Source organism: Artibeus jamaicensis, unplaced genomic scaffold (genome assembly GCF_021234435.1).
Source record: "Artibeus jamaicensis isolate MK-2021 breed Jamaican fruit bat unplaced genomic scaffold, CSHL_Jam_final contig_484, whole genome shotgun sequence".
NCBI lineage: Eukaryota > Metazoa > Chordata > Mammalia > Chiroptera > Phyllostomidae > Artibeus > Artibeus jamaicensis.
In genome coordinates this window covers 3,369,053-3,385,402 of record NW_026521859.1, presented here as the reverse complement: position 1 = coordinate 3,385,402, position 16,350 = coordinate 3,369,053, and the positions used below count along the sequence as shown (strand labels likewise).

At 40.7% G+C, this 16,350-nt stretch overlaps 1 protein-coding gene across 1 annotated transcript in view; it reads left to right on the top strand.

The window, feature by feature from the left end:
* Positions 1 to 10,238: 10,238 nt before the first annotated feature.
* Positions 10,239 to 16,350, top strand: part of EFHC1 (EF-hand domain containing 1) — a 70,687-nt gene continuing 64,575 nt past the window's right edge. The window contains exon 1 of the mRNA XM_037159571.2: positions 10,239 to 10,417. Within this exon, the coding sequence (XP_037015466.2) occupies positions 10,355 to 10,417 (63 nt within the window). The 5' untranslated portion in view covers positions 10,239 to 10,354. The remainder of the gene's footprint in view (positions 10,418 to 16,350) is intronic.

Genomic DNA, 16,350 nt, shown 5'->3' with positions numbered 1-16,350 from the left:
TTCCCTTTTAATCTTCAAATACGTGAACTTCTGTGCTACCCAAGTGTCTTACACAGTCTTCCGGTGTCCGGGCCAAATTCACCACAAGTAAAGTCAGCAAACAGAACGGGGTTGAACCAAGCAAGGGAACGGGGGAGTCGTGCAAACACATTCCAAGTAGAGGGTCGGTTTAAAGTGGGGAGGAGGAAGTGTTTGAAGTGTCTGTGAGTATGGATTCAAAGACCAGGTTCTTTTCAAAGTTGGAAGGAAGATGTAAGTCCAGCTCTGGAGTGTGACTGGTGGCAGAGATCTTTAGGTCAAACGCAGGTTTTATTTTTCAGAGAAAACAAGAAGTAGAGCAGTGGTCTTCAGATGTAGACCGGCACACTACAAGTGGTCTGTAATGAGATAAATACAGATAGTCTAAACTTTTAGATATTGCCATAAAGTTTTCAGCTTAACACAAATGTTGGTCTCTTGGGTGATTGGAATTTTTAAAAAAATATTTTCACCAGAGATATTTGACAAGCTTTGGGGTAGGAGACTAGTATCTCATTAAAAATACTAGTATCTCATTAGCAATATATGAACATGGGAAACGTAGATGTTTTTAACTACTCAGACTTTTGAGGGATTAAATGCTCTTTTTTAAAACATTTTCGTTAGAACAAGTGTATCGGTATGGAATAGACCTAGGTTTTTAAAAAGGAATAATTAAGTATTTGATAAAGGAGATAGTTATCTTTCTCTACCATACCCCCTGAGACAGTTGACATCTACTGGAAATTTTGCTCCTTATCTCTCTTTTTTAACTAATTTTTAATACTTTAAACCTATTAAAAGGTAAATGCCTCCAGAAAAAACTAAACAATCATCTTGTGAATTAAAGTTCTGGTGGGTTTATACCAGGGCCTACTCAGAGTAGGGTAGGGGTTAGTGAGGTGCACCAGACTGGGCACATGTTTGCCTGTTTGCCTCTTACCTACTACGTCCTAACCTCTCCTTAATCAACAAGCTGATGTCGATACCGTTCAGATGTTAGGGTTTTGTTTCTCACCTCAGCCGAAAGTACCTCATTCAATAATAACATTCTCAATCCTCTACTGGAAGCTTGAAGAATAGCAGGAGCTCAGGCCGCGTGATGAAGAATGAAGGCTGAAGGTCATTCATTCCCGCCTGTGTTGCCCACCTGTTCACAAACTGTACCTTAATGCTTAAAAACATTAGGTTCTTCAGTTGCTGCACTGTAGTGTCAAGGATGCCCTCCAGATGGCGCTCGTGTGTTTCTCAGAGGGCCCAGCTGTTGTCCTCAAGGTCTCAGCCGACTAAATGTGTTCGACCTAGTGTTTTGCTTGATTGCTTGGCAAGGAAAATTTGGAACTATTTTCTGTTTATATAAATCTACTTACAGAAATGACCATTAAACTGATTTGTATATGGATTGTTGTACTGTCAACTGGTACCTTATTTCCTTGACAAGGGCTACTTTGCCAAGGGCCACTCTAAGGAAAGATTTTATCTACACAGTCATTGCCAGGAGGAGGAGGAGGTCATGTCACTTTGTACCTACCTAGGAGCAGGAAAGGGTAAGAGAATATTTAGATTTCCAAACCCCCCAAAACCACACACACCCCAAATCCTCATATGTGAGCAGATCAAGTATTCTCTCCAAGAGCTATGGACTGGATTTCTGTGAGGATTTCACCCTAATTGAATAAATACCCCTTGTCTCATGGGTAGTAGAGTTAAAGATTTAAAATTTTTTAATTGATAGACTATGTTTTTGAAATTTAAAAATTATACTACCACAAATACTGTAAGGTATGTGTTGTGAAACGTGGAACCTATCAACCAAAGGATTTTGTAGCCTAACTGTTAGATTTAAATAGCTATTAAAAAGGTGATTCTCGGGGCTACTCAAGCTTCAGGTACAGTATCATTACAATAACAGTAAGAAGACAGCATTTCCCTGGCTCCAGGCATTACTGTTAGAACTAAGGATGTCCCTCTTGCTCAAACAACCCTTTTCATCACCAGCGTGGGCACTAGGCAGATTGCAAATATGTCTGTTGTCACCATTAATAGTTTAATTACTCCAGTTACTGACTCATCAAGTGTTACATTTATGATCACCTGTTGGTGGTAGGCACTTGTTGGCTCTGGCAGTAACACAGTGAGTCAAAAACACAGGGACACTGCAGGCAGAGAGTTTGCTGTCTGTTGAAAGAGGATCAGCATTTTCCCACCTTGGGCCATGGCAGGGTCCTGCTCTCCAGGTCTGGGCCCCAGTCACAGCCTGGGGGCCAGATGGCCCGCCAAATCTCAGGAGGCTGGGACCTGCTAGAGGCCAGAGCTTTTTCCCCACAGATGCTAGAAGTGTCTCTTCCCCACGTGCCACACACCCCCCACCCCACCCCCCGCCGCCAGCAATGTAATCACCCGACAGCTACCTCAGTCCTTCTTGTTAATCCTTCTCACTGTCCTCTAGTGTTTTAATTAAATCTTGGATATCCTTGATAATATGGACACAGAAAAGCCCTGTGTTTCCACAGACAGTGGACAGCTCTACACAGGCTAGAACCGGCCATGGACTTTACGATCCCTAGGAAGGTCATGGAGGGTTCCAGCCTGTGTAGAGCTTCCTGATTCGGTAAACAAAACAGTGTGCTTCACACACTCTGGCTGCTTCCCTTTTAAAATTAAAAACAAACAAACAAAAGTCTACCTAATCCTTTATGGAATTTTTTAAATAATATGGAAGGAAAATCATTACATTAAAAATTCACTTAAATATTAATTTTGGGAGCATATTTATATAACGTATGGGCTTTTCTTATCTAACGTGATTCTAACAGGGAGAGGTATGCACTGTATTTTATGCTCCAGGAGGCCTTCAGCAACTCAAAGGCAATAGAATGTCATCTCAGCCCTGGCTCAGTTGGCTGGAGCATCATCCTGTAAACCAAAAGGACATGGGTTCAGTTCCCAGCCAGGGCGCATGCCTAGGTTGTGGGTTCCGTCCTTGGCCAGGGCACAGCAGAAAGGTAACTGAAAGATGTTTTCTCACATTGGTGTTTCTCTTTCCCTCTCTCTAAAATCAGTGAGCACCTCCTTGGGTGAAGTCTAAAAAAAAGAATAACACTTCAGATCCTACCATGCTTTCCATAACATTTCCACATTCGTTTGAGCTTCTAAATAATCATGAGGTAAGGCCAAAAAGATCTGCATTAAACTAGGAAACACTTTTAAAAATGGAATGACAGGTTCTAAGGCACACAACAGGTTGTAATGTTTAAACTCAAACTCATTTTTCCTTTGGATAAATTCAGGGCTCAGCTAATGACAAACATCAACACCAAATATTTGTAGAGCCCTCTTCAGTATGTAAAGCACTTGTATGTACTGTGTATACCTTAACCTAAACTCATTTTTACTTTTGATCCTAAATTTCTCATGAAGAGCCAGGGTCGTATCATTTCTTTTCGCAGGAAAGTGACTTCATTCCATCTCCTTGGATGCCAAATGAAGCATTCCTTGCACCTCACACTCTTCCCAGAAGCCCATGAATTCCATTGGCCACAGGCCCTGGTTGGCCTAGATTATAAAGTCAAATCTCACTCTCTAGTCGTAGCTTCTTGAAAATACCTTTGAACCCTTGCATGAGAAACTTATCTGGCATCAACAACCTTGCCAAGATTATGCAAGCCCTCCTTGTCTTTCATGGTGATTGTCAGTTCTTTGAACCATTGGCTCTCCAGGGATTTTTGACAACTGACAGGACTTTGAACATGGGATTTGAAAAAAAATGTTCCTCTGCCTTACACTGGAGTTGTGCAGGCTTAGTAGAAAGCCCCCCACCCTGAGAAGTCATTGGTTATTTATCATTTTTAAGTGACATTCTTATGAAAGAAAATGCAGAAAAATAGGGAAAAAGATAATCCATGGATTCACTGCTAAAACACCTTTGGGAGAAAAAAAGTAAGGTGATGTCAAAATATTGCCAATGATAGATAAATTAGTGGTGACAAACCAGAAATTGGGAACTAGAAATTTTAAGCAGCGATAATTTTATAAAGGACAAAATGAACAGACTTTGGCTCCCAGTGGACAGGAGCGCCGAGATGGGTACAGTACACTCCTTTCTGGCGTTACATTATGCAGGCAGTTCGATGATGCTGTGGTTGAGACACTGGCTCGTGAAACAAAGCCAATGATAACATTAGCTCATGTTTAAAAAATTCCTTGAAATGCCTCTCCTGAATTCAGCCCTCTGAGAGTGCTCTACCAGAAACCCTTCACTGGAGGCCAGGCCCAGCCTCGGCGTGGGGACTCATTGACCGTCACTCCGCAAACCCCGAACACAGCTAGAGGCCGGTTCCTGGTCTGGGCACCAGGGACACAACAACAGACAAAACACAAGTCCCCGCCCTTAGGGGGCTTCATTTGCGGTTGGTGAGGAGGTGAGACAAACCATGAACCAAATAAATGGTACCGTATGTATCTTCTAAGATGATGGTGCCCAGGAGAAATCCAGAACAAGGAAAAATAGGGCAGGGGTAGGGGGTGCATATGCTGTTTTAAATGAGATCAGGGAAGACAAAAAAGGTCAGAGAGGGAGCCGGCTGTGTCTCTCCCAGGCAGCGGGAAGAAGAGCAAAGATCCTGTGTTCAGCAGGAACAGAGAGGGTGAGCAGAAGAGGAGATGAGGACAGACTGGGAAAGCCTTGTAAGGGCTTCAGTTCTCACCATGACTTCAGGACAAGGTATGCGGGGAAAACTGCTGCCCAAGGAAGGGCAGGATGGCTGTTTATCAATATATGGACTAATCAACCGCATTATTACATTTCCTTTAGAAAACAGCTCTAAATTCTGCTCCATGCAATCTGCAAAAAACAGGTTACCATCAAGATATTCCATCAGTGGGCCTGGCCTGCGTACACCTTATGCTCAGGGAGTCTTCCCAGATTCTTCCGAGATCATTTTTTAAATGCCCCGAATGCTGACTTCCACCTCCCACACAGGCGGTGAAAGCTTCCTTGTCCTGCCAGCTCCTGTTCTTACTCTGGGTAAATCCTCAGGGTGAAATGCAATGCAACATCCAGGGCAGTGTCTGTAAACTAGGAATAAAAATAATAACAGTTTACGTTATCTAGTGCTCACTCCTTGCCAAGTCTTTAGGTGAGCTATTTCCTTAGATTCTTTCATTTAACCCTCATAGCACCCACCCTATGAAGCAGGTACTATTATTGCCCCAATTTTACCAAGGGTGAAACCAACAGAAAAATTTGCCCAAGACTACCCAGCTGGTAAATCATGGAATCTCACAGAAACTCGGGCCTTAAAATCCAGAGTTCATATTATAAAGCACGGAAGTTAAGTGAATATAGAAGGTCTTTTGGTCTAACTTCTCCATTGCTAATTGTGTGAATTAGAAGTGTAGAGATGAGAGGGAAATGTAATGCAATTTTCCCCCCTGATAAATGAAATAAACCTAAAGATGCAGGGCTTGGTTTATTTCTAGACATTTTGGCCAAGCAGCAGTCCTTGCGCTGTTACTTGTGAAGCATTACCCATGGGGAGATTCTTAACTGGATTTTGTGCTAGAATTCGATGTGGACCTGGTTACGTCACAAATGTCCATCTCAGAAGCCACCTGTAACCACCTCGAAGATCTTCAAGGACTCAAAACCAGTTTTAAAAACCATCAACCACCCTCAAATGACTTCCCTACCCTTCTGTAGTAAAGCCTTTCCTCCTCTTCAGGACTATTAAATACAACCTGCCCCTCATGGAAGTGAATTTGAGCACTATTTTGGGCTCAAACAATTTCTTTTAAAGACAAACATCTTATTCAATTCAGTGTTCTTTCTTTTTCAAGCAAGAACAAATTATTTCAGAATATGACTGATTTTATTGTGGAAGTATACCTTAGCACAAAGTTTACGTTCAGTAAGTGCCCTGGCAATCATTGTCATTATTATGATTTCTATCACTTTACTCCAAGCAGGGTACTGTGGGTTCTATGCACATGCGTCCACCCTTTCTGCGGGCTCCCGGAAGTCTCTTGACAGAGTGGGCACTCTCTGACCTTGGAGGGGATTTCTCTCCACTCATAATAGATCGAGATAGGTTTTATTTTGCTGGGTTTTGCATGTGGAGTAGTGGGGAATTTCTTGCTTTCCCCCACGTTCCCTCTTCAGTGCTCCGACTGTGCGTCACAGACCGTCACCGGCATCAGCAGACGCCTTTCCCCCCTCACCTATACTACATTAAAGAGAGAAATCGGCTTGCTGGTCTCAAACATAAACTCAGAGGACGTACTGATGGGTAGCTTATCACATGTGTGGGTGCAGTAGAACCTGTGGTAGGATGGTTGCAGTGTGGTCAAAGAAAAATGTTTCCCATCTGACACCACGCTGTTGAAGCAGATGCTCCTGGGCCCAACCTTGGCAACTGCTCACCTGATTCTTGCCTCTACTCTTCAGCTCTCATGATACACTCCAGAGAAGTCTGATAGGACTTTTCAGCAGGAAGGGAATTCCAACGGAATCAGTTATAATCATAGAATGAGGGGTTGATGTAAGGGAGGAAAAAGCAGCAGAAACACAACTTTTCAAATGCTTGGCAGGAGCCCAGGGCAAGACTAAAATAGTCTAAACCCAAATTGTGTGATTTTGTATCAAATGAAAATTTTCTGTGGGTCCTAAATCTGCTCCAGCATCTGCTTGGAAGTCACTATGTTATGGACCCACACTTTGTAAAGATCAAAGTGGTTTACTGGGCACTTTGTTTGTTTGTTTGTTTATCACTCTTTTTAGATAAGAGATTCCAGAGATAAACCAAAGAATGATGAAAATGAATGGCAAAGAGAGCACCCTGGCTTAGGGATACTCCCTTGCAAAATCTTATCTCCACATTCAAACACTAGGCACACCCCAACCCTTTTGAATTTACAGGTGTGTAATTGGGTTTGTTTTTCAGAAACCACACTGTACCATTTTCACCCAGCAGAGGGAGGAAGAGCACCAAATCCGTGCAGAAATAACAAGACAACAGGGTGTGCACACACTACTCAGTTTGATATTTGTCCAGTGATTTTTAAGTACTGAAGAATAATGTCATAGGATTGAAATTAAATTTCATGTAAAGCCAGCTCTGGGAAAAATGCTGAAAAAGGAGATGTTTATTTTGAGTGGGTGCTCACTCCTCAGGAGTTCAGCATGACACCAGTTCAGGCATAGCCTTCTGGCAGCCTGATGTTTCCATACTTTTCATTCCCCAATCTTTGAAACAACCTGCTCAGGTCATGCAACACCTCGGTGGTCTTCTGAGTCCAGGCTTTATGCACAGTCTGCAAAGAACGGCACTTTCTACTTTAGCTAACAGAAATGGTCAGGCTCCTGCTTTCTCCTATTTGGTCCACAAAGTGGAAAATGGTGAGTTCGGACTGAAGTGCAATGCATCTTGAGAAGTCATGTTTGGGAGAAATGGGGTATAAACGCTTAATCATGCCAAACCTTCTCAAGGGTTGAAGCAGTTTTCCAAAGCCCTGTCTTTTTTTTTTTTTTTTTCATCCTTCACAGCCCTGTACCTGTGCTTTTTTAGCACTGATGCAACACTGCCTGACTTTCCTTCATCAGAAGTGATGACATTTTTATGATATCATAGATGGAGAGAAATTTTCTTCACCTTGCTTTTCTAGGGTCTGAAAGTAGTTAAAAGCTCTCCAATGACCATTTAACTGGTGTGCTTTTCTGGGCAAGGAAGGCTTTTGAGCAGAGGGCATTCCTCAAATAGAAGCAGATGACACAATGGATAATAGGCTTAGGCATGACTCACCCCTAGCCATGGGCTTCACTCTTACCCAGCACAGGAATATGGACCCCAGTGCAAGCACACAGCCCAGAAGGGCTCTTCAAAGTGTTTCCTAACGCCACGGATTTACTTTTATTAAGAGAGCAAAGAGAGGGATCATACAAGTGGTAAGGGTTGCAGACTGTCATGAAAAGTCAGCAATGATTCTAGTTGTCAGTGATTCAGGGTACTTAGCATTAGTGAGGCAGAGAGAAGTAGGAGAAGCATGTCCTCTTTGAAGTTTAAACTTGCCAACTGGAAATATTCTTCCAGTGGCTGGTCTCTATCTTAGGTCAGTTGCTAAGATATAATGTGATGGACAGATACCTGAAAGTGTTCAGTAAGTTCAACAATGCTAATCAATTCATTAATATTTTAAAATGTATCAAACACCTGCATTAAGATAATATACCAATAGAAAATTAAAATTTAAAAGGGGGAAACAGGAAATGGAAACAGTAAGGGGAGAGGAATATTTCGTAGGAAAGAAACTTGGGGCAGGGGGTGGCAGAAAGCCACCGGTAACTGTCTCAGGTGCCACTAGCGGATTCATGTCCTGGGCCCCCTGAGCTTCATGACCATTAGGCGACCCAGCAGGGGGACGTGCTCTGACAAGCAGCAACAGAACTGAAGCTTTGGTCTGTGCTGGCAGTAATCTACTCACGACTTGGAGATATGCCTTCCATGTCAGGCTTGCTACTCTATCATGTTCCTAAATTGGCTCATTATTGTTAACTTATAAATAAAAAGGCCTTTTAAAGTGAGCTACAACAAGCATGTGTTGAGATCAATAAGAACAGCTGTTCAGGAATCAACAATTGAGGCAGAAGCCCAAATAAGGTTCTCACTAGGAAAAAAAGACAATGGGTATTTCTGAGAAAGGGGAGGCGAACAATGACATGAATAGAAGGAAAGTACTTCTATTGGTGCAGATAACATAGTGATGTTAATCCTAAACAGTGTTTTTAATTTTTCAGTCCGGTCCAATTTAGCAGTTCAGTAGCCATAATAAATGCTTTCTTGGTGTCTTTGCAAAGAGTTCTTTCACAAGGCACAAGGTGGCTTAGGCCCAGTGCAAAGGTTATTTCGCCATGTCTAACATTCCAGAGATTTGAGACATAAGACCTGCAAGGCAGTTCCTCTGATGTGGCAGCTCCACCTCCACTTTAAAGTGGCTCTGTTTATGTTACTGTTTTACATGAACAGCAAGAGCTATTATAAAAATCAGGTTCCTGGGCCCCATTTCAGTCCCAATAAATCCAATGTCTGGGCACCAGGCTTTTGTTTGATGTTTAAGCTCCGCAGTGCTGATGAATTGTTTCCTTTTTCTTTTTGCGAATGTTTCCGAAAGAGGGTTACATTTTCGTTTAAGGAATAATAATTTAACTAAGTTTTGTAAAGAGCACCAAAGGTGAGAATAGCTATGGTTATAAGAGTATTTCACCCGATTTATTTTAGTCTTCTGATTTATTATAGTTTCCTCTTTGAAGATGCGTTTCCCCTTGTGGTTCTGCTCTTTTCATTGCTGCTGCAGGTAGGCATCAACTAGAGATCAGACTTGAGATGACTGTCCTGTAGGTTTTCAGTTCAACAAACATTGAGTGTCCTGAGCCAAATATGCAAATTCCTGCCTGAAAGAACTGAGAGGGTGCAGAACTGCAGGGATTGACAGTAGAAGAAAGAAAAACAAACGTGGGGGGTAAAATGATGTAGTGGAGAGAGGAGTAGGGACAAGATGGTAGCATAAATTCATCAAACACCCTTAAGCAACAGAGAGAGAACCATGAATAATCCCAGCCCCTGCCCCCAAGAAGCACCATCAGGGTAGGTAACATCCTTTTTTTTTATTTTAATTTTTTAAATTTTAGTTTACATTTAATATTATTCTGTATCGGTTTCAAATATATAACACAGACAATCGAGTGCTCTGTAGCGTCATCCCCGATATTTCAAGAACCCGCCTGGTCACATACATAGTTATTACGATACTACTGGCAATATTCTTTACGCTGTAATTTATGTCTCTGTGACTGCTCTGTCCATTTACACTTCATTGCCAACTGGGACCAGAGCCCTTTTCCTAGAGCTGGGAAAAAGCCCTTGAGCTCAGGATGTCAGCAGGCGCAGTAAGAACTGGGGTGGAGAAAAGGAACTTCCTTCCTACTTTGATTCATCTAAGGACCTGCTCTGACATATGAACTCCACCGCGAGAACTATATTGTCCTCTCACACCTCCTTCCAACCCGCCCACCAGCGCCTGGAGACAAGAGGGGCGGGACCAGTTCCGAAATGCCCACTAACCGCGCCCCTTTGGTCGAGCTCTCCAATAGAACGCGGGGCCTATCGGAAACGCATGCGCATACCTGCCATTCTGGTGCCTCAGGCCCCTCCCTCCACTCTTGGGTGCCTGCAATGTTTAGCGTTACCATGGGGCTACAGAAGGCCCATGGTGGCGTCTGGTCTCCGGGGCAACCAGGAAAGACAAAAAAACCAGTCCGTGGTGGCAAGGCATAGTGGCTGCGATGGTGTCGAACCCAGTGCATGGCCTGCCCTTTCTGCCGGGCACATCCTTTACGGACTCCACGGTGAGAACTTCTCCTACCTGTCTCTACCTGTCCCCACCCTCGGAGGCTTCGGAGGGCTCTCCGCCCTCTCTCTCTTCACTCAAGATTGTTCTCTCTCCCTTCAAACCCGTCCTCTGCCGCGACCCCTTTTTCTCTTCCCCGTGGCAATTCTGTCGTCCTCCCCACTCAGCTTCACCCTCTCTATCCTATTCCTTTATCCGCCACTCCATCCCTTTCTAGTTTTTCCACTCCACCTCGGCAGTCTGTTACTTTCATTCATTCAGGCAGTTGGCTTAGCCATGTTCTTCCTTGCTGCTCTAGCCCCTGCTTCTTCTCCCTCTAGATCACTGACCCCCTCCTTCCTCCCAAGCTCTCTTTAAGTCCTCTCCCACTCTCATTCTCCCACACCGTACCCCTCTCTTCTCAGGGCCATCCTTAACCCCTGACCACCTGTCCACTAGCCTCTGCCCTTTCTCCCACTCAGCATCTCTACACCTCCATCCTTATTACCACAGCACCTTCCCACCCTTTCTCCTCAGGCCAATCGTTCTCTTCCTGCTTCCTCCTTCCCCTGAATCCTAACTCAAGTAACCTTTCACACCCCCAGCTCCATTTCCGTTTTATATATCATGTCAGCTCATCCCCTTTTCTGCAGTCTGCACCCTTCTCCTGTGTGCTTCTAACCAGCAGCTTCCCGTTTCTATTAACAATAGAAAAGCACGTCTGCCTTTTCTGTTGTTAAGTTTGGTCCCACCTTCTCCCCATTCCTGTTTTTATCTTCTTTCTCAATTATTCCTTCAAAAGTTAAACTCTCAGCCCAGGCCTATCTTCCTTCCAAACCATCCTTCCGGGCTTTGTAGAAGATAATTCCATTCCAGTTCCTTCAACTACAAGATTAATTTTTTCCTACCCCCTAGTCCTATTATTTTCAATCTAACATTTTAATTAAAGATTCATGTTTAGATTTTATTTTGCCCCTTCCTGACCTTAAGTGTATTTAGTGGCATTCTCTAGACAAAATTGAAGAGAGAAAAAAGCTTTCTCCCTCCTAATATAGTTTAGCCCTTGACAAAATTATTTAGTATTTTTAAAAATTCGAACAGGGTTACTGAAATATATGTTGGAAGATCAATACTGAGATTCAGTAGGCTTTTAGCATAGGTGACACAACAATAATTTATATTTAAATAGTTTCATAATTTAAGCTAAAAGTTCCTCTTCATGGTCATAAAGGTAAGATAAAATACATAGTCAATTTATTGGGGGGTAAGAATGAATTAAAATTGAAAGTTTGGTGAGGAAATTTGGATTCTGAATCTCCTCTTCAAATTATTCCTACATTAAGACACAGCATCATAAAGAACTTGAGACACGTGTTCATGAACTAAAGGGGTGGGGAATGGTGGGGGAGGGGGTGCAGGGTGGAGGGGAACGGAGGGGGGAATAGAACAAATGTAATGGCATAATCAATCAATCAATCAATAAAATTTTAAAAAATTAAAAAAAAAGACACAGCATCATAGATTTTTCACTTCAGCTGTCTTTTAAGTCTTATATAATTTAGAAAATGTTGTAGGTTCATTGCTGCCTTGTGCGGAGCAGCCTGAGCATTTGGTGTTGGTGAGCGCCAGTTACCCACAAGGCAGGGTTGACTACAGAGGTGTGGGCTGGAGGTGCCAAGCTCTAAGACATATTGCCATACTACAAGTAAGATGAACTAGGCATTGGACATATTTCATATTTTAAATATATTTTGTCTTATCTGAAATTTGAAAAACATGGTCACTTTCTTCAGCACTGAAGGACTGCATGTGTGTCACTCTCGCAGCATTAAGAACCATAATGACTAAGAAGGGTGGGGAAGCCTTAGGTTCCCTTGCCTGGGATGCCCACAAGGATCCACTAAAAAGGTCATACGTTCAGTGATGGTAATGATGTCTCTCTGAAACGGGGAAAGCAAATGAAGCAGCTGATATTACTTCTGTCTTTAGAGGTGGAAGAGGAGGAGATTGGAGTTACACAAAGTACCCACTCAAAAAGTCAACTGGGCCCAATTTATTCTGTTATTTGTGTTATGCAACTGGAGCAGCTCCTGTCAACTGACTTGTGACCCTGAATTTGTGACCCTAAGAAAAAACTACAGTCCATAACTCTTATAGCAAAAGAAATTTACTCCATTATACCTTTTTGGTTAGTACAGATCTTAAAAATGGTAGGTTGAGCTAAAAACAAAATAGTAGGTAGACAAGTAAGCCATTCTTTCATTAAAATACATATTTTATGATTTAGCCTAAATTTTATGTATATGTATATATGTATATTTGTATGTATAATATATATGTACATACATATAGATATGATTTTGAAAGTAATCTACCACTACAAAAAACAGAAAAAAGGGAACATTTTTCATCAAATTAACCTAATTTTTCTTTCTATTTTCTTTCCAGCTTTATTGAGCTATAATTGACATATAACATTGTGAAAGTTTAAAATGTACAGCTGGTTGATTTGAGACACATATTTTGCACAATGATTACCACCACTGCTTTAATTACTATAGCTTTGTAATATACAAACTACAGTTGACCTTTTAACAACTCAGGATCATGGGTTTATACCTCCTACAAAGTGGAAAATTTGCATATAATTATAATCGACCCTCTGCATAAATGGATTCCTAATCACAGAATTGACCCTTGAACAACACTGGTTGAACTACAAGGGTCAATTAAAAAAATTCACGTATAAATGGACCTGCATATTTCAAACTTATATTGTTAAAGGGTCACCATAATTTGAAATCAGGAAGTATGATACCTCCAGCTGTGTTGTTCTTTCTAGCATTGTTTTGGCTATTCAGGGTGTCATAAATTTTAGGGTTCCTTTTTTTTGTGAAAACTGCCATTGGAATTTCAGTAGAGATTGCATTAAATATATAGATTATTTGGGTATTATGAACACCTTAATAATATTAAGCCTTCCAGCCATTAACACAAGTTATCTTTCCATTTGTTTATATCTTCAATTTATTTCATCAAAGTCTTATAGTTTTTGGTATACACATCTTTTACCTCCTTGGTTAAATTTATTCCTAAGCATTTTAATGTTTTTCATGCTATTGTGAATGGGATTGTTTTCTTTATTTATTTTTCAGATATTTCATTGTTAATGAATAGAAACAAAACTGATTTTTTGAATGTTGATTTTGTATCCTCTAAATTTACTGAATTTGTTGATTAGTTATAGCAGGGGGTTTTTTTTGTTTGTTTAGTCTTTAGAGTTTTCTAAATGTAAAATTATATTGTCTGCAAACAAATAGTGTTTTACTTCTTCCCTTTGTATTATTTCTTTTTATAGTCTGATTGCTCTGGCTAGGACTTCCAGAACTATGTTGAATAAGAGTGGTGAGAGTTGGCATCCTTGTCTTGGTCCTGCTCTTAGGGGAAAATCTTTCAACCTTTCATCATTGAGTATGATGTTAACTATCTATGGGCTTGTCATATATGTCTGTTACTATGTTGAGGTATGTTCCTTCTAAACTCAATTTGTTGAGAGTTTTTATCCTGAATGGATGTGGTATTACATTTTATTCATCTATTGAGAGTATCATATGATTTTTATCTATCACTCTATTAATGTGGTGTATCACATTTATTAATTTGTGCTATGTTAAACCATCCTTGCATCTCAGAGATAAATCCTACTTGATCATGGTGTATGATCCTTTTAATAAGCTGTTGAATTTAGTTTGCTGATATTTTGTTGATTGTTTTGCATCTTATTTCATCAGGGATATCGGTCTGTAATTTTATTTCTTGTATCGTCCTTATGTGGTTTTGGTATCGGAGTAATGCTGACCTTTTAAAATGAATTTGGGAGTGTCCCTCCTCTTCAGTGTTTTGGAAGAGTTTGAGAAGGATTTGGATGAATTCTTTTTAAAATATCTGTCTCTGGACTATAAATAACCCTGAATAGCTGTAGCAATTTTGGGAAAGAAGTAAGAGGGATCACAATACCTGATATCAAACTATATCACCAGGCCATAGTAATCAAAACATTCTGGTACTAGCATAAGAACAGACACATAGATCAGTGGAACAGAATAGAAAGCCCAGAAATAAACTCAAGTTTCTAAGTCAATTAATATTCAACAAATGGGGCACTAGCATAAAATGGAGCAAAGATGGCCTCTTCAACAAATGGTGTTGGGAGAACTGGACAGCTACATGCAAAAAAAAAGAGACTCAACCACCAACTTATGCCATACACAAAAATAAACTCAAGATGGATAAAAGACTTAAATATAAGTGTTGATACCATAAAAGTCCTAGAGGAGAACATAGGCAGGAAAATTTTAGATATTCTAAACAACAATATATTCACCAATACATCCCCTAGAGCCAGGAACATAAAGGAAAGAATAAACAAATGGGACTTCATCAAAATAAAAAGCTTCCGTGTGGCTAAAGAAACATCAAAACAAAAAGGGAAGCAACCATATGGGAAAATATATTTGCCAGTGATACCTCAGACAAGGGTTTGATCTACAAAATATACAAAGAACTCACCCTTCTCCACTCCAGGAAGACAAACAACCCAATTGAAAAATGCGCAAAGGACTTTAACAGATACTTCTCCAAGGAGGACACACAGATGGCCCAGAGACACATGAAGGGATGCTCAGCATCACTAGCCATCAGAGAGATGCAGCTTAAAACCACAATGAGATACAACTTCACACTGGTGAGAATGGTCATCATAAGTCAACAAACAGTAAGTGCTGGCGAGGTTGTGGAGAAAAGAGAATCCTAGTGCACTGTTGGTGGGAATGCAATCTGGTGCAGCCACTGTGGGAAACAGTATGGAGTTTCCTCAAAAAACAAAATGATAGTCAAAAGAACTTAAGCACCCCAATGTTCATAGCAGCACAAGTTACAATAGCCAAGTGTTAGCAGCAACCTAAGTGCCCATCAGTAAATGAGTGGATCCAAAAACTAGGGTACATTTACACAATGGAATTCTATGCAGCAGAAAGAAAGGTTCTCCTACTCTTTGTGACAGCATGGATGGATCTAGAGAGCATTGTGTTAAGTGAAATAAGCCAGGTGGTGAAAGATAAATACCATATGATCTCACCTATAAGTAGAACCTAATCAACACAACAAACAAGTGAGTAAAATATAACCAAAGACATTAAAATAGAGAACAAACTGACAGGGACCAGAGGGGAGGGGGAATGGTGATAATGGGAGAAAATGGGAAGGGTCATCAGGGAACAGGTATAAAGGACATATGGACAAAGCCAAATGGGGTAGGATTGAGGATGGGAGGTGGGGGAGAGTGGTAGGGGTAAAATGGAGACACCTGTACTTGAACAATTTTTTTAAAATGGGACAAAAAGAAAAAAGTGAGTATAATCACACCAAAAATAGGTAAAATAAAGTAAAATGTTTGGTTCTGGGCTCTTCTTGTTGGTTTATCTTTGATTACTGATTCAATATTCTTATTCATTATTAGTCTGTTCATATCTTCTATTTCTTCATGATTCAGTCTTGATGGGAATTTATCCATTTATTTTCAGTTATCCAGTTTGTTGCTGTATACCTATAAACAGGAGTCTCTCATGAGCCTTTGTATTTTTGTGGTATCAGTTATGTCTCCTTTCATTTCTGTTTTTACATATTTGTATCTTCTTGTTTTCTTAGTTTACCTAAAGTTTTGCCAATTTTGTTTATCTTTTCAGAAAACCAGCTCTTAGTTTTGTTGGTCTTTTCTATCAGTTTTCTGTCTCTGTTTCATTTATTACTGCTCTGATTTTTGTTGTTTCCTTCGTTCTGCTAACTCTGTGCTTAGTTCTTTTTTTCTAGTTTCTTGAGGTATAAAGTAAGGTGGTTTATTTGAGATTTTTGTTCCTTTTTTAAAATTTATTTTTTAATTCCAGTTGGAATGCA